This window comes from Heteronotia binoei, chromosome 5, assembly GCF_032191835.1.
Source record: "Heteronotia binoei isolate CCM8104 ecotype False Entrance Well chromosome 5, APGP_CSIRO_Hbin_v1, whole genome shotgun sequence".
Taxonomy (NCBI): domain Eukaryota; kingdom Metazoa; phylum Chordata; class Lepidosauria; order Squamata; family Gekkonidae; genus Heteronotia; species Heteronotia binoei.
In genome coordinates this window covers 99,037,246-99,056,014 of record NC_083227.1, presented here as the reverse complement: position 1 = coordinate 99,056,014, position 18,769 = coordinate 99,037,246, and the positions used below count along the sequence as shown (strand labels likewise).

The window sequence follows — 18,769 nt, the reverse complement described above, 5'->3', positions numbered from 1 at the left end:
CTCCAAGGGAATTGAAAGAGCAGTTATAGTTCTGAGTGATCTCCAGGCCTCTCCTGGAGATTGGCAACAATGGTTCCCCAAGAGGAAATAGCTTGTTTGGAGTCTATGGCAATGTACCTGTCTGAGTTCCCACTCTTCATTAAACCCCACCCTCTTCTGGCTCCATCCCTCAGATCTCCAAGAATTTCCCAGCCAACTGGCAACCCTCTCTCCTTCCAAGCCAACCATCAACCTACCTTTATCTGCCCCTCTGACTTCAGCTTTCCATCTCATCCCCACCACCACCACCCAGTTTTTCTCTAGTGGGAACCAAAGCAGCTAACATCATTTTCCTCTCCCCCTTTTGATCCACACAACCCTCTGAGGTAGGTTAGGCAGCAAGTCTGTGACTGGTCCAAAATCACCCAGTCATATGGACATACGAAGCTGCCTTATACTGAATCAGACCCTTGGTCCATCAAAGTCAGTATTGTCTACTCAGACTGGCAGCGGCTCTTTAGGGCCTCAAGCTGAGGTTTTTCACACCTATTTGCCTGGACCCTATTTTGGAGATGCCAGGGATTGAACCTGGGACCCTCTGCTTCCCAAGCAGATGCTCTACTACTGAGCCACCGTCCCTCCTCGTCAGTCAGTTTCCACAGTAGGAACCTTGGTCTGACAGACCCTGCCCTAAAGCACTGACTATCACATCACAGTGGCTGTCATTGTGGGCTGAAAACCATATGTAATACTTTCAATTAAATGTACTTTAAATATGATGATTTTAAGATATGAACTGGGCTCTGTTTCTTACATTAACTAAATAACTGCAGCACCATCCCCTTCAATAATACATCAGTGAAGTATTTAAACCATTTAAAATCATACCAGAAACTTATTATTTCCCTGAGGATCTAATTGAACACCATTTATGAATCTTTGCTATATCATTGAATCTTTACTATATCACTGTCTTTTATACCTTTAAGAAGGAGATACTCAGGACACAGCTGCATGGAGTCACCTATAATATCAAAGATTTCAGGTTTTTCACGGCTGGTAACATCATTAGGGTTTGTAGAATCTTTCGGGATCAAGTGCTGTGTTCTACTGGAGAAAGTTTTCCTTCCAGATGTTTTGTTCTCAGCTGCGGAGAACATCCTCAGTGGCGTTGCAGCCGGAGCAGGCGCTCAGACCTTCTTGGCTGCTGTGCATTGAGTGGGGCCAGGGCTGCTGGAGAGCTGCTATTTGTAGGCTGGAGGGGGTGTGATGAAAGGGCAATTGGTTTGTGGATGTGCCCATTGTTTGGTGGGGCTTCCTGGAAGGGTAGTGATAAGGAAACTGGCTGTTGAATGTGACCATTGTTCTGTGTTAATTGCTGGGAAGGTTGGAAGGGGTTTGAAGATAAGGAAGATGGTTGTTGACTGTGCTGATTGTTCTGTGGAATTTGCTGGTTGTTCTGAGACTTTCTGCAATTTATAGTCTGTAGGGTGTTTTGCAGAGCTGGGTACCAAGATTGGTGGATGAAAATGCCTTTTTCCTTTCTGTTAAAATTGTGCTGGTGTTTGTAAATCTCAATAGCTTCTCTGTTCAGGCGGGTATGATAATGTGAGACCGTAGAAAGGACTTCAGTTCTTTCAAAGTGGATGACGTGGTCTCCTTCTTGAAGTGCATGTTCAGCTACAGCTGATTTTTCTGGCTGAAAACTATTACCTATAATAGTTTTCTTTAAGGACAGGTAGTTTTCAAGCTTTTTGGAGGGAACAATTTACCAGTAAAATTCAGAAGGCCTTTGCATCTGGTTTTAAAAGAGGTTCAAGAATGGCTGGCTCCTAATATACGTAATGCAGAGCGTATTTGGCCCTCCAAATCCAGAAGGCTTTTGCATTTGTAGGGAAGAGGTATAGGACTGGCTTGCTCCTAGTATAAATATAAATAAGTGGGATTAAGAAGTAGGTTCTTGATTCACAGCCAAACTGAGGAGGCTTTTGCATCTGTTTATAGATGATGTTACGGCCTGGCTGGCTCTCAATATTAACACTGAATTATAATAAGAAGCTGATAACTTTGAAGAAAACAGAAATAAAATAAGCCTACATCTGGGTGATCATTGGGTGAACTTTTCTTTGCAGTCTTGTAAAGTTGAACTTCTTTATAATGTGTTTAAAAGGATTTATATGACTTTAAAAAATGTTTTACTAAATGTTAGCCAGTATATCACAATGGGGTTTTAAAAATATTTTCTGAACAGGAGCAAGCTGCCAGGCTTAGTTAAGTCATGCCAGCCAGGTGGCATCAATTCATGCAGAAGGTGCTGCCAGGCATAGAGTAGGAAACCTCCAGGAGGAGGCTGAAGATATCCTGGTATCACAACTGAATTCCAGATAACAGGCCTCTTTCCCCTTGGAGAAAATAACTACTTTGGAGGGTGGACTCTTATGGCATTCTGTTTAGCTGGGGCCTTTCCCCTCCCCAAAGTCTGGCTTCTATAGACTCCACCACAATCTATCCTCAACCCTTTCCAGTCTGGCTTCTGCCCTGGCCATGGTATGGAGACTGTCTTGGTTGCCCTCACAGATGACCTCAGAAGGCATCTGGATCAAGGCAGGTCAGCGCTGCTGCTACTGTTAGATCTTTCAGCAGCATTTGACATGGTCAATTATGATCTAATGACTCACTGCCTTGCCGACATAGAAGTTCAGGGGATTGCTTTGCAGTGGTTTGCCTCCTTTCTCCATGGTTGGGGACAAAGGGTGGCCCCTGGCGAGCAGACCTCCATGTAACACCCACTTGAGTGTGGTGTACCGCAGGGAGCTATTCTCTCACCAACATCTATATGCACCCCCTTGCCCAGATTCCTCAAGGTTTTGGGCTGGGTTGTCCCCAATATGCGGATGGCACCCAGTTTTATCAGTTGATGGATGGCCATTCAGACACCATTCTGGATCATCTGACCAGGACTTTAGAAGCTGTGGTTGGATGGTTGTGACAAAGCCAGCTGAAGCTCAGTCCAACCAAGATGGAGGTCCTGTACCTGAACCATGGGGGATTAGAGCTGCCCTGAGCCTGCCTCGGCAGGGAGGGCGGGATATAAATCCAATTAAAAATAATAAATAGAGTCGGGCCTCAGACTCCCAACCCTGGACGGTGCATCTCTTGTGCTGGCTCAGAAGGTGAAGAGTCTCTGAGTGATACTGGATGCCTCACTTACCATGGAGGCCCAGGTCACAGCAGTTGCTCGATCTGCCTTTTGCCATCTTTGACAGGCCAGACAGCTGGCGCCCTATCTGATGCCGCAGGATTTCGCTACAGTGATCCATGCAATGGTCACTTCCAGGTTGGATTACTGTAACTCGCTCTACGCAGGCTTGCCCTTGGGTAGGGTTGCCAAATTGAACCCCAGAGACATCTGCGGACTTTGGGGGTGGAGCCAGGAGACTTTGGGGGTGGAGCCAGGAGACACTGGGGTGGAGCTAGGGGGAGGGGCGGAAATGGCGCCGGGGAGCGTGGCGAACCTCCCCGCAGCCTCTTCTCCGCTCGCCGTGCTGCTCCTCTGAGATGGGCACAGGCTGAGCCCATCTTGGAAGAGCAGCCACGGCGAGCGGAGCAGAGGCGGCAGCGGTGCGGCGGCCTCTTCTTCGCTTGCCGTGCTGCTCCTCCGAGATAGGCTCAGGCTGAGCCCATCTCGGAGGAGCAGCCACGGTGAGAGGAGAAGAGGCCGCCACGCCGCTGCCGCCTCGCCCGCTCCGCCTCTGGGGTGGAAGCGGAGGGGGGGGTGGAGGCGGGCCGGGGGCATGGCGAGCTGCAAGTCCGGGTCCTAGAAGGGCCCGGATTCATGGCTCGCCATGCTCCTGGCCTGCCTCGCCCTCCCCTGCGCTGCTGCCATCTCTTGGCTGCTCCTCCGATATGGGCTCAGCCTGGGCCCATCTCGGAGGAGAAACTGCGGTGGGCGGGGAGGGGGCGGCAGCGGCGCGGTGTGGCGGCCTCGCTGGCTCCAGGATTCGGCGGCTCAGCACCGTTTCCCCCCTCTCCCCCGCTTCCATTTTTGGGGGGAGCGGGGGAAGAGGGTGGAAATCCTGGGGTCCCCCGCCGGGGTGGGAGGTTTGGGAAGCCTACCCTTGGGGCTGATCCAGAAACTCCACCTGCTGGAAAATGCAGCAGCACGGCTGTTAACTGCATTGCCTCTATAGGCAAGCATTCAGCTAGTGCTGCGCCAGTTGCACTGGCTACCTATTGAGTACCGGATCCACTTTAAGGTTCTGGTACTGACGTTTAAAGCTTTAAGTGGTCTGGGACCAACATACCTGAGGGACTGCCTTTCCCCATATACGTCCCAGAGGTCATTGCGATCGACTACGCAACACCTCCTGACCACCCTGGGCCCAAAGGACGTCCGACTTGCCTCAACCAGGGTCAGTTTGGTGTAGTGGTTAAGTGTGCCGACTCTTATCCGGGAGAACCAGGTTTGATTCCCCACTCCTCCACTTACACCTTCTGGAATGGCCTTGGGTCAGACATAGCTATCGCAGGAGTTGTCCTTGAAAGAACAGCTGCTGTAAGAGCCCTATTAGCCCCACGCACCTCACAGGGTGTCTGTTGTGGGGGGAGAAGATATAGGAGATTGTAAGCCACTCTTAGTCTCTGATTCAGAGAGAAGGGCAGGGTATAAATCTGCAGTCTTCTTCTTCAGCCCTGGCCCCTGCCTGGTGGAATCAGCTCCCTATGGAGATCTGGGCCCTACCTTAGCTACTGCCATTTCGTAGGGCCTGCAAGACGGAGCTATTCTGCTGGGCTTAGGTGTCCTATTCCAGCTATTATTCCATCAGTTGGCCTCCCTTGTAGCAATATTGTGTCTTACTACAGTGCTATCCTGTAATTACTACCATCATTTAATTTGGGCCTATAATTGCTTATCTTGTAAGATGTGCCCTTCCTGCCTGTGGTGCACTTTATCTATTGTTTCATTGTTTTATCTGTTTAATTTTAATGTATTGTTTTAACTCTGAACTGTAGGTTTTATTGTTGTTTGCATGTTGTGATCTGCCCTGAGCCCATTTGTGGGAAAGGGCGGAATATAAGCATGCTAAAATAAATTAATAAAATCTCCAGGGATTTCCCACCAACCTGGAACTGGCAGCCCTAGTCAGGACTGGCCCCAGTGAGTTCTCCCTCAAAGGCCAAAATAGACCTGGAAAGGGACTCCTCCCGCAGCCTTTTACTGAAGAGGGCAAGGTTTGGGGAGGTGAGGGACTTCAGCAGGGTATAATGTCATGCAGTCCATCCTCCAAAGCAGCCATTTTCCCCAGGGAAAGTGGTGTGTCACCTGAGATCAGTTGTGATTCTGAAGTTCTTCAGGCCCCACTTGGAGATTGGCAACTCTACCTGCACAGTAGGAGGGTTAGGAAAGTATTGATGGGATTCAAGAAAACTGGAGCTGAAGAGCTCATACATGGAAGAGTGTGCTGACAGAGCAAAAGGAGAATTTTGTAATCAGATTGGAAGTTAGATTTTTTTTTTTGCATGAGAATTTTATGCAAAACAATTAATGTCCACTTCACATAGTCCTAGGTCGACCAGTTCCCCCTGTCTGGTCTAATAAAAATCTGGTGCTGGGGATTCTGATTGCCAAAACTGTAAGGAGGTGGGTGGGTTAAATCTTCCCATACATTGCCACCTTATCTGAAGCAAGCCCTGAATGGCTTCTATTCTTCTGCACAATGGGCTGTAGAGCTCTTATTCCAGGACAAACATTGGTTCAGTTAAGCCTTTTTCCAGTCGAGAGTTTACTGAATATTCTTTGTCACAAAACGTTTTTTTAGTCAGTTCTTCTGTCAACAAGATAATAATGTATTTCACAGTGGGATATGTGAGAATGAATCAGATTGCAAATCAGTCTGCACGCTTAAAAAGTGCATGTCAAATTATAAGGATAGTCTTTTTGCTGTTTATCATCTCCAGCAGGGGAGAGTAGGCAGGGTAGGTGGCAGCCTCAGGTGCTACCCCACCTGGAGGCGCCACAAGGCACCCTCTTACCATGCAGAGAGTTCCTCTGACTCTGCCTTGAAGGCAGAATTGGAGGAGCACTTTCTCCCTGCACTAAGCTCAGTCCACTGTTTTAGTGGTGTCGGTCGCTTTCCGGTTGGAAGCGGCTAAGCAGTGCCTCGGCCGCTATCAACCCCAAAGCGACCAGCACTGCTAAAACAGTGCACTGAGCTTACTGCAGGGAGAAAGCGGCAGCACGGCAGCACTGTTGTGTGCCATTCATCACTCTCTCCTCCCTGCACGATGTCGTCACTTTTGGTGATGTCATTGTGCCGTGTTCACGCAAAGTGTGCATGCAATATCAGCTCCCTAGGGGGAGATTGGAGGGGAGGGCTCAGAGCAGGGGACTGCCTCTAGCGGCAGAACTGCTAGCACCGGCCCTGATCTCCATTGGCTTTGTCTCCTTCATGGTGTATTGGTTTTATTTCTATGGCATCAATCTGCTTGCTTAATCAGTCTTTTTTGTTGTTTCAGCATTTTCTAATGCTAAATGAATGTTATTTTTTATGATGATTTATGGTGTTGTATTACTCTCCCTGTAAACTCACTTTATAATTCAGTAGAAGTAATATTTTAAAGAATTGTGTAATCAATAATGCCCAGTGTTTCAACAGGTTGGCCACACCTGGTTTTCCCAGTAAACCAAGATGCACCAAGATGAAATTTGAAGTTTTGTTTTGAAAATGCAGTAATGTTGGGACTAACATACTTGGCGGTCACTGATAAACCATTTATGTTTGCTTTATTTCTAGGATTACCTGGCACTGCTGCTGACTTAGATCAAAGAAAATTAATTTTTGGGAAAAACTTTATACCTCCAAAGAAGCCAAAAACTTTCCTACAGTTAGTCTGGGAAGCATTACAGGATGTGACTCTTATCATCTTGGAAATTGCAGCCATCATATCTCTTGGGCTCTCATTTTATCATCCTCCTGGAGAGGGAAGTGAAGGTAAAACTATTTCTCTTTATTAAATGCAGTTAATTTCAGCTTTGGCTTTATTGTTGTATATTCTAGGAAGCAATGTAAAGTTTGTGCTTTTCTGATTCCTCTAATTTTGTATGTTTTCTCTTAAATGTTTGAAGAAATTATCTCATTGTAACATTTTGTTTTTCAGTGAAGCTTATATTTCAGTGGAAATGTTGTACATTTCAATGATGTATCCATCCCTTTTCATATGTGTTCTGTGCTTACTGCCAAGAGATAACTCCATCAAACATGTCACAATGCAGGAAGCTTTTTAGCAGTTTATCAGATGATAGCAAATTCTAAAACCTGAGTAAATATATTATTTTCTCTTCCACAAACCTTGTTTTCTTCGTGTTAAACAAATATAATCCCAAGAATGTTTACAGTTTATAATAACAATGTATTTCAAAGTGGGATATGTGAGAATGAATCAGATTGCAAATCAGTTTGTCTGTCTCTGCCTGTTGTGTATTTTTATTCTGCTCTTTGTCCAAGCATCTCAATAGGGTTGCCAAGTTCAACTCAATAAATATTTGGGGACTTTGGGGTGCAGCCAGGAGACTTTGGGGTGGAGCCAGAAGCAAGGTGTGACAAGCACAATTGAACCCCAAAAGGCATTCTGGCCATCACATTTAAAGGGACCATGCTCCTTTTAAATACCTTCTTTCCATAGGAAATAATGGAGAATAGGGACACCTTCTTTGGGGGCTCATAGAATTGGGCCCCTTTTCCAATCTTTTTGAAACTTGGGGTTGTTTGGAGGAGAGGCACCAGATGCTATGATGAAATTTTAGTGTCCCTGCCTAAAGAAACAGCCCCTCTGAAGCCCCAGATACCCATGGACCAATTCTCCATTATACCCCATGGGAATCAATCTCCATAGGGTAAAATGGCATGCCCAGTAGACCTTTCCCTCCCCCCTGCCTTCTGATAACCTTGAAGTGGGGGATCCAAACTGGGTGATCCCTTGCCTCCAACTGGGGATTGGCAACCCTACAGAGAAGTGCACTTGGTTCTCCATTCTCTTTCATCTTCACAACAACCCTGTGACATAGTGGGCTAAGAGGCTGAGAGACAGTGACTGGCCCAAGATCACCCAGAAGTTTCCATGGAAAATTAGATCACGAGAGGAGCAGAGTCTCCCAGATCCTATGCCACATTAGCACTCACCTGCTGATTTTATCCTTCAAAGAGAAAAGTCAAAATTCATGAAATTGTTAAACCTTTGTCAGATTGTGTTCAAACATATTTTCACTTAATGCACCAGTGGCACAGAGGTTGTTTAGGTAATTGTCTCCAGCTCTCCTTCCTATGCCAGTAATGTCTTTCCCATGCTAGTACTGTCCTTGATGATTCTTCCTCACCCCACCTTTAAAATTCTCGTCCCTCCCCCTCCCCCACTGTTTCTCTATGCATCTGTGGATCTATAACTATGATCAGTTATTTCGGAATCTATTTTGATTTCTACCTGATTGTTCTCTTACATGTTCCTTTTCTGTTTGAGATGAGTGATGCAATTCTATCATCCTTATTGCTTTGTAAAGTTTTATATCAGCAGAAAGTAGGGATGGACATAGACTGGACCATGGACCTAATTTTTGCATGGACCAAGGTGTATGTTTGTGGTCTGTTTGTTTAGTGTGTGCATTTTCCCTTTTGATAGACTGCCCATGGACTGCATTTTGATTTTTGACATTTTGGTCCTTTGGGGCCACTGTGGGCCAGACAACCTGGTGCTGACGCATTAATTGTCAAGGCAACCAGGAGAATGTTTTTCTATCTGTAGCCCTTCTGCAGTCGCAGAGTGGTGGAGTGAGTAGGCGAGTGAACTGAAAGCATTTAAAGTTTAAATGCATGGGGGGCATTGGACACAACCCCCCTTTCGTATATGGACCCTAAAATCTCCTCTTTCCCTAAAGCCAACCTGCACACAACTTGACTGGTGAGAAGAGGGGCATCCTGGGTTGGTCTGCTGCCAGTTTGATGCCTCTAGCTGGCAGGAGGGGCTGTTTGACATAACCCTCCTTTTGCACATGGACCCTAGGATCTCTCCATTCCTCAAAGCCTACATAAAACTTGGAGGGTGAGCAGAAAAACATCCCAGGGAGGTCTGCTGAAGAGGACAGTTGGCTGGAGACTTTCTTCAAATTTGGTGTCTCTAGCCCACGGGGGGCCATTTTATCACATCCAGAAGTCACGAACCTAATAAACAATGGACCAGCCTGTTAAACAAGAAGCTATGTGGTGGTCCCTGGTCCATGAAAAACCACAGACCATGAACCCATATGAACCTCCATTTTTTTGGTCTGTGCCCATCCCTATCAGAAAGCATCCTTAGCCACATCTGTCAGTCTACTCAGTTTTTGTTAATTGTATATATCTGTTTGATACAAATCCCAGTAGATGGGCTTCTTAGTAGTCAATTATTAGCTTTAACACTTCATGATAATGTTATTGTTATCCAAGCCTAGAAAAATCATAGATAATAATTCCTTAATGGATTGGCTCAATGCAGCTTTCCCATTGGCTGAGGGGTGCATTCCATTAGTGATTGGCTCATCAACTGCCACTCAGTCATTCTCCCATGCCATTTGCTGGCTACGTTCCTGCTCACTGCCAGATCCAGGACAGATGAGGATTGGGTCACTGGGGAAGCTACTAGACAGTATCTGTCGCTATGCTACAAATCTTGCTTCTGTTAGTAAAAGGAAATCCAGCTTGGTTGTCTCAGTAAAAGGTGGTGGGGGGAGGCTTTTTCCAGACCTTTTTTGGTCTTTGAGGGAGAATTCATTGGACTGAGTCCTGGCTAGAGCTGCCAGTTCCAGATTGATGGGAAATTTCTGGAGATTTTGTGGTGGACCCTATGAAAGACAGAGTCTGAGGAAGGGAGAGGGCTCAACTGAATATAATGCCACAGAGTCCACCCTCCAAAGCAGTTATTTTCTCCAGGAGATCTTTAGGCTCCACCTGGAGGTTAAGTAAACCAAAAATGAGAACCACAGTAATGAGTAGCAAAAGAAAGTCTAAGCTTCTGTGATTACCAGCCTCAAGCATAAACAAATTCCAAGAAACTATCAAGATTAATATAATATATACTGAAAATTGGCACAAATCAATGCACATTTAAATAACACAGAACAGCTTAGAAAGCCATCAGAAATAAAGTCCAACTCATAAGCAATCCAGTGCTGTCATTAGGAAATCCGATGGTAAGAAGATGATGATATCCAAACAACCCAATTTTGTTTTGTACAGCAGCCAGCAGTCCAATAATTGCAACAAGGCTATTCTAATATCCTTGTTTCACAGTTGCTTCAAGTAAGAACGCCAGAAATTCTTTCTCAGTTCACTTTGCAGCAGGTAAATGCATTTACTTGCTACAAAGTGAATTGAGAAAGAATTTCTGGCGTTCTTACTTGTTATCTGTAATGGATTTGTGAAGCTTGAAGAAGCAACTGCGAAACAAGGACATTAGTACAACCTTGTTCCAATTACTGGACTGCTGGCTGCTGTACAAAACAAAATTGGATTGTTTGGATATCATCTTCTTCTTACCATTGGATTTCTTAATGAGAAGACAGCATTGGATTGCTTATGAGCTGGACTTTATTTCTGATGGCTTTCTAAGCTGTTCTGTGCTATTTAAATGAGTGCATTGATTTTTTGCCAATTTTCAGCATATATTATATTAATCTTGATAGTTTCTTGGAATTTGTTTATGTTTGAGGCTGGTAATCATGGAAGTTTAGGATTTCTTTTGCTGCTTCAGCTGGAGGTTAGCAATCCCTGAAGAGCCACACCTCCACCTGGAGGGTGGCTACACTACACCTGACTGCTTACTGCTGCTGCTGGGAAGGAAATAGGGTTGCCAAATCCAGGCTGAGAGATTTGAGGGGTGGAGCCTGGAGAGGGTGAGATTTGAGGAGGTGTGGAACCTCAGATAGGTACAATGCCATAGACTCCACCCTCCAAACTAGCCACTTCCTCCTGGGGAGCCATTGTTGCCAATCTCCTGGTGAGGGCTGGAGATCTCTCTGAATTACAACTGCTCTCCAGATGACAGAGATCAGTTCCTGTGGAGAAAATGGTTACTTTGCAGTGTGGACTCTGTGTCATTATACCCTGTTGAGGTTGCTTCCCTCCTGCTTTCAGCCTAACCTACCTCACAGGGTTGTGAATGCCTCCACTTAGGTGAGTTGGTGGGAAGACAGCAAGAGTGAGAGGGGCACTCACCCAGAGCCTCTTTCTACAGCCTGTTGTATTTACCTTCACAATGGACCTTATTCCTAGTAAGAACATAAGAACATAAGTGAAGCCATGTTGGATCAGGCCAATGGCCCATCCAGTCCAACACTCCGTGTCACACAGTGGCCAATTTTATATATATATACACATACACACACAGACACACACACACACACTGTGGCTAATAGCCACTGATGGACCTCTGCTCCATATTTTTATCTAACCCCCTCTTGAAGCTGGCTATGCTTGTAGCTGCTACCACCTCCTGTGGCAGTGAATTCCACATGTTAATCACCCTTTGGGTGAAGAAGTACTTCCTTTTATCCGTTCTAACCCGACTGCTCAGCAATTTCATTGAATGCCCATGAGTTCTTGTATTGTGAGAAAGGGAGAAAAGTACTTCTTTCTCTACTTTCTCCATCCCATGCATAATCTTGTAAACCTCTATCATGTCACCACGCAGTCGATGTTTCTCCAAGCTAAAAAGCCCCAAGCGTTTTAACTTTTTTTCATAGGGAAAGTGTTCCAACCCTTTAATCATTCTAGTTGCCCTTTTCTGGACGTTTTCCAATGCTATAATATCCTCTTTAAGGTGTGGTGACCAGAATTGCACACAGTATTCCAAATGAGACCGCACCATCGATTTATACAGGGGCATTACGGTACTGGCTGATTTGTTTTCAATTCCCTTCCTAATAATTCCCAGCATGGTGTTGGCCTTTTTTATTGCAATTGCACACTGTCTTGACATTTTCAGTGAGTTATCTACCATGACCCCAAGATCTCTCTTGGTCAGTCTCTGCCAGTTCACACCCCATCAACTTGTATTTGTAGCTGGGATTTTTGACCCCGACGTGCATTGCTTTGCACTTGGCCGCATTGAACCTCATCTGCCACATTGACACCCACTCACCCAGCCTCAACAGATCCCTTTGGAGTTCCTCACAATCCTCTCTGGTTCTCACCACCCTGAACAATTTAGTGTCATCCGCAAACTTGGCCACTTCACTGCTCACTCTCAACTCCAAATCATTTATGAACAAGTTAAAGAGCATGGGACCCAGTACTGAGCCCTGCGGCACTCCATTGCTTACCATCCTCCACTGCGAAGACTGCCCATTTATACTCACTCTCTGCTTCCTAACGATATGTCCAATGACAATACTCTAGAGATTCTAATTATAAATTCTGCTGGATTACATGAGTACCATAATGAACATGTGATCACAGTAATGGCTGTGACAGCATGATTCTCTGTGACAGAGGAAGGGGGATTAATTTGTTTCCCCTTCCCATTGTTCCTGACTGGTCCTTTTAAATCTGACAATATTGTCAGTCTGTTTACAAATTCATGTATTTGTCCCAGGTGGTATATCTGGCTTCTCTTTTCCTCCCGGTTCCCATTACATGTGAAACTCATTCAAAGCAATCCATGAACATATATGCCTGTTTCTGTGTATGAATCAATTTACATTTATGTCTGCTAGTCAGTAGGGATCTTATGCCAGCCATATCACAGAGGCTCATAATATTGGGCACAAGATTTGGGGATGAATCCTTTGACTGCCAAGCTGAATCCCGTGACTGTCTTCTGCTAAATTTCCTTCAAAGAAGAAATGGAAACTGTATTATTCTGATAGAAAAAGGCTTCCTTTATTGAGGAAAGTCTTTTTTTGTGTAACATCTAGTTTGCCTAGTTCTATAGACAAGGAAGTTACAATGAAAGATATCTATAAAGCTGAAAAAAAAATGTGTTTTGTGAAAATGGATCAGGCATTGAATAACATTTTAACCATCGAACAAGATGCTGTTTGAAACACCATATCTTTACACCAGTCTACAAGATCAGGTTCCAGTGACAGAGAATGTCACAACTGGAATTTTCCACTTTTATTTTGGGTAGCTGATTCCTTCAGCTAATAGTCTAGTATGACTCCATGAGCCTTTTTGAAAGAGTAATAATAGTTGGATAACCTATGAGAACTGAAGGCTTTGGGATATTAGCTATGGAATGGAGCTGTGCTTTGAAATTTGTAGAAAGAGGCTGTTAATTTAACAAGATTATCTTGGAACAGTCAGGTTATAATCCTATAATGTTTACTTGTAAGTAAATCATAGTTTTTGCAGAACATCTTGATTTGAGATTAGAATAGTATTTCTATTTAAACTGACAGTTCTTTTTTTTTCTCCAGTTATCTCTGAAGGAATAGATCTTCTTAAAATATGTTATATGAAATAACATGAACTCCTTAGTAGATAATAAATAAATACAGCTCAAAGATTACATTCCATATTTTAACATCTTGGCTATGTTTTAAAGCCCCTTTTTTCTCTCGTTAGCTTCGCATATGTGAAATAATTCCTTGCCTAATACCTTTGTGTACATACTTAACAAGATTCAGTGCCTATTTTTCCTTTATGAGGGTGGTATTTATTTTGTCAGCTAATGGCCTGCTGTATACCCTATGTGAAGAAAAACATTCCTCAGGAGAATATACACGCCTTTCCCATTCTCCTTCCCACCTGATAATAAAGTGTTGAAATATATTCAGAAGTGTTCATTTCCCCACATTTTGCATAAACATTTTAAGTTACCTTTTGGCAGCAGGCACTATTATGCCTTTACTGACAAAAATGTTGCAGTTGAATCTGTTTGCATCAGTTTGAACTGCCAATTTGCATAGATTTCAAATTATTTTTTCCCTTCAGCCATTTGAACATAGGGAGTTATAGAATTTTATGAAGTGAAAATTGTGTGTATTTGTTTGAAATTAGAGTAGGGGTCCCAACCCTCCCGCCCTGGCGGGGGAGTCCAGGTTTTCCAGCCTCTTCCCCCGCTCCCCCCAAAAACGGAAGCGGGGGGGGGGAAGAGGGGGGAAACGGCGCCAAGGAGCGTGGGTCCGTGGCGAGCCGCAAATCTGAAGGCAAAAAGAGAAAGAGGTGTGCGTGTGTCAAGCCGCATGCGCAGTTTTCTGCCGCATGCGCAGTGGCTCCGTTGGAGAGCGCGTGCCGTGCAGTTGAGGAACAGGCTGAGGGAAGGCGGGCCGTCCGGCTCGTGGCTGTCTGGCCTCATCTGTGGCGGCGGCGGCGCCCGCAGGACGTTCCAAAGCCCCCGGGGCTATGACCTGCCTCCCTGGCTTCCTCAGCGGCGGCTCTCCCTGCGCCGCCCTCCGCTCCCTGTTCAAATCCTCGGGGCGGCGGCAGCAGCATCAACATCACCATCAACTGCGCTTCACCGCCCGGCGCAGGCGAGGAGGGGAAGCTTGGACGTTAAGGTGAAGCGCCGTTGATGGTGATGTTGATGCTGCTGCCGCCGCCCCGAGGATTTGAACAGGGAGCGGAGGGCGGCGCAGGGAGAGCAGCCGCTGAGGAAGCCTGCAAAATCTCACTTGGAATGAAATGTTCCGTCGGCACTGAAGGGCTTGTGGGAAAGGACGCCAGGACGCCAGAATCCTAAAACGAGATACCCTTTCAGGGCAAATTCTGCCTGCTTGCTTACAAGGAGCCCTAAAGCAAAATACAGCTGGGTTGGTTTCCTGTGAATTTCCCTTCCGAGCCCTGCTTAGTGGAGGGGGCTTTGAAAAGCTACTTGGAAGCGAGGCCTCATTGAAACGGATCCGAGGCGCGCGTCAATTACACGCCTGCAGGCTCAGCAACAAGTGCCGCCGTCGCATTTCATCCCGGGGGGGGGGAGGAGGGGGGAAGGAAGGAAAACAGGTGGGGAGGGAAGGAAGTCTCACTGACGGGAATGGGAGAGAGATCAAGGCGGTGGGGAACCCTGTTTGTCTGTAGCAGTAGAAAAGAGCAAAAGTCCAGAGACGAACAACATTTGGGGCAGGGCTAGAGGTCAGATACCGGCCTGTGGGCCCGGCCGCCGCGCCTGCCTCCCACCTAGTTCCCCCCCCCCAAAAAAAGACTGCGCGATCCTATGCAGCTACTGCGAGCTAAGAACGGCTTGCCCAGCTTTCTAACTGCAGAGATCACAAACAATCTACAGCCTGTGTGCTTTGGGGCGAGACCACTGTTCTTCTGGAGCTAAGCTGCGATCGCCTTGGGCTTCGAAAGATTCGGATTTGGGTCGGGTTGCAAGCAGCCGGCCGGCCCGCCTTCAGGAGGACCTTAAGCAGCTGGTGAGTGGCCTTCCTTGGGTTGACCCAGTTTAGGGGTGGCCAAACTGTGTCACATATTGTGTGACTCTCGAAGCCCCCACAGCCTCATTAAAACTAAAGTTACTTTCTTTCCACCTCCCTCCCCCTCCATCTATTTGTATCCCTTCCTTGTCTTGCAGCTCTCAGACATCTGCCATTCATGGCTTGCAGCTCCCAAACATCTGATGTTTATTCTATGTGGCTCTTGCATTAAACAAGTTTGGCCACCCCTGACCCAGTGCGTGGGGGTGGTGGTAGAGTCCTCAGGTGCTTTGTGAGGAGGGCTGTACCACCTCAGAGAACAAGTGCATGATAGCAGTTGGGGGATGAAAAAAAAAATCTGGACTGGAGGGTTTCAGTCTCTTCTCCCTGGGCTGCTGGTATTGTGTTTACAGAAAGTCCCTTTTTCTGTGCAAGGAGGAGCATTCAGAAACAATACCATCTCATTGGACTACTGTGTGGTCCCTTTAATTGTGATGGACAGAACTCCCTTTGGAGTTCAATTGTGCTTGTCACACCCTTGCTCCTAGCTCCACCCCAATGTCTCCTGGCTCCACCCCCAAAGTCTCCTGGCTCCACCCCCAAAGTCCCCAGATATTTCTGGAATTGGACTTGGCAACCCTAAATTAGAGAGATACTTCTAATGATGCTTAGTAGGGCATTATGTCAACAGAAATGGGTGATTTCTAGAAATCAAAATAATTAACATATTTAAATTACTTGTGACCATCTACAGACCTGTATAAAATATAGTTACAGAGCTAGTGTAAGCCAGAGTTACACATTTCTAAAGTCATTGAAGTAAATGGGTTTAGAATGGTAAAACTCTGCTTATTTATTTATTTAAGGACATTTCTATGCCACCTCTTCAGAATGATTATTTCAACAGAAATTCCACTTAGGTGCATTGAGTTTCAGCTGCGCAGTCCAATCATGTTTAGTCAGAAGTTAAAGTTGCCAACCTCCAGGTAGGGCCAGGAGATCTCCTGAAATTACAATTTATCTTCAGACTGCAGAGATTAATTCACCTGCATTGGATGGTGAATTCTGACATTATGCCCTGCTAAGGTCCTCCCCTCTCCAAACCCTGTCCTCAGTAGACTCCACCCTCGAATCTTAATGAACTTTCCAACTCAGAGTTGGTAACCCTACCAAAAGTCCCACTCTATTTTTTAGTTTAGTTTTAGTTTAGAATTCTCTCTCTCTCACACACACACACACAAAATAAATTAATTTTTTGTAGAAAAAGCCCAGCAGGAACACACTTGCATATTAGGCCACCCACCTGACATCATCGTTGTTTCATTTGCATATTAGGCCACACACCCCTAATGCCAAACCAGCTGGAACTGCATTCCTGTGCATTCCTGCTCAAAAAAAGCCCTGCATACACAGGAAGCCTAAGAGGGGGTTAAAAAGGAGAAATTAAAAAATAAAGAGAGGAAACTCTAGGGAGGAGGAAAGGACTCTCCCCCATGTTAGGTGGGGCAGAAGGTAATGACTAAAGCAGCTTATCTTATGATTCAGCATGATCTCTGTGCAGTGGCTGCTGCTCAAAGAGCTTTTTAAACATCTGCATGGCAATGGCCTGTGAGGAAGCCATGATGGTGAGTGGCGCCACCTATTTTCTAAGAACTCTGGATGGGCACCAGCAAAGGTGCAAGTAGGCACAATGGTGCCTGTAGGCACCGTGTTGGAGAACCCTGCTCTAAAAAAGGGAGTTGGCTTTTCCTCATACACAGTGTTTCTGTTGGTTTTATTTGTCCCACACACTCTCATCCACCTCCAGCCCACTTTTTGATTATGGGACTGTTGAGGACAAACCACTCCCTCGCTTCCTCTCTTCAAAGACGAGTGATGTCTTGTCGTTTTTAACAATGAGTACTGAACTACCAATATATTGCCAGAGCATTGTAACAATAGGATTAGGTTTCCTGAATTCCCAGTTTTCAAGATATGTGTGTGTGTGCGTGTGTTTGTGTAAGTCTCTATTACTTCTCCTCATGAAGATATGCCCCTTTCCTAATATCTCTGCAAGGGAAGGAGATAGAGATTAACTTTTTTTCAATGAAAGCTGGGAATTCAGTGAACCTGCTAAGCCTATTGTTACAATGTTTCAGAAATAAATCAATATTTTAGTGAAGTTGTTCAAAATGCTCCTCAGAATGGATGAGTTCTAAAACCAGTCATTGTTAAGAGCATACGAAAGCTTACATTCTGAATAAAACTTAGTTGGTCTTAAAGGTGCACTTGTCTACTGCTTTGTTAACCCAAACTCTAGCTCAAGAACCAGTGTTTGCAGGACCGAATCTACATGTTTTTTTGAGGCGCCAAATCAAAATATGGCACCCACTTATGGGCAATTCTTTTTTATGGTCCTATAGAATACAATGGGCTTCATACCCAATTTGGTGCCCTTCTCCCTCTGTTGGCGCCCAGGGCAAGCACCCCCTCTGCCCCCCCCCCCCCTAGATCTGGCCCTGAGTGTTGTATTGCCTGTGTTTGTAATAAGTAGGGGTTGTTCAGCTAACTGTTTTAGAGTTTCTGATGTTTTAGGGCCAGTTTACTCATGAGGTACAAGGATGCAGATGCCTTGCTATTTTTTAAAGTTTCAATGCTGCCTCATAGGGCCCCAGTCTGGGTTTGTTATTAACCAGGGCTGTCTAATAGGTATCTCCTGTGCTACCAGTAGCTCACCGGCTGCTATAGAGTAGGTTGTAAAGCTGGAGAACACACAGGATGAGATTACAAAAATATCTGCTGTAGGCTTTGGTATTTTTTAAAAAGCTTTTATTTTGTAGAATAGTTCCCTGTTCTGCTCAGCTGATAGCTTCATTTCTAGTCTAACTCCTAGTCCGTTTTTCTCTCCTTTTAGGACAGAGCAAAACTTGGTAGCATATTTTTCATTATTCAGAAGCAGTTCTCATTAAAGAAGCAATTGGCTGTTAATGTTTTCCTTGCACTTTTATTTTTTTGCAATCTGAATCCCTCTATCGTATCGGTACCATATGATCACCTGAGTTTAAGTAGACAAATACTCTTACAACAAAAAGCATACTTGGCTAAAACCTTCTATGAGGGTCTGTTTTATAAGCATCTGTGCAAATACTTAAGCCTTTCAGGTTCCGAATGTGTTGATGCCTAACTCATATAAGAAGTAAAGAGTCCAGTAGCCCCTTTAGGACACATTTTATTGTAGCATAAGCTTTCGAGAAACACAGTTCTCTTCATCAGATGCATGGAGTTCACATAAGAAAAGTTTGATATAATTCCCTCTGATATTTAAGTTGTTTTCACTCCAGTGTTTTAGGCTGGAAATATAAGCACACTTCCTAGAAAATCAGTCTCACTTCACTCAGTGGGATTTACTTTTGAGTATACATGCTT

The 18,769-nt window shown here is 45.2% G+C and overlaps 1 protein-coding gene across 20 annotated transcripts in view; it reads left to right on the top strand.

The window, feature by feature from the left end:
• Positions 1–18,769, top strand: part of ATP2B2 (ATPase plasma membrane Ca2+ transporting 2) — an 895,196-nt gene that overhangs the window by 636,003 nt on the left and 240,424 nt on the right. For all 20 annotated transcript variants that reach the window (XR_009555447.1, XM_060239903.1, XM_060239921.1 and 17 more), the window contains one exon: positions 6,774–6,971. Coding sequence is in view for 19 of the 20 variants with exons in the window: in XM_060239903.1 (XP_060095886.1) it covers positions 6,774–6,971 (198 nt within the window). In the remaining variant the exon portion in view is untranslated. The remainder of the gene's footprint in view (positions 1–6,773; positions 6,972–18,769) is intronic.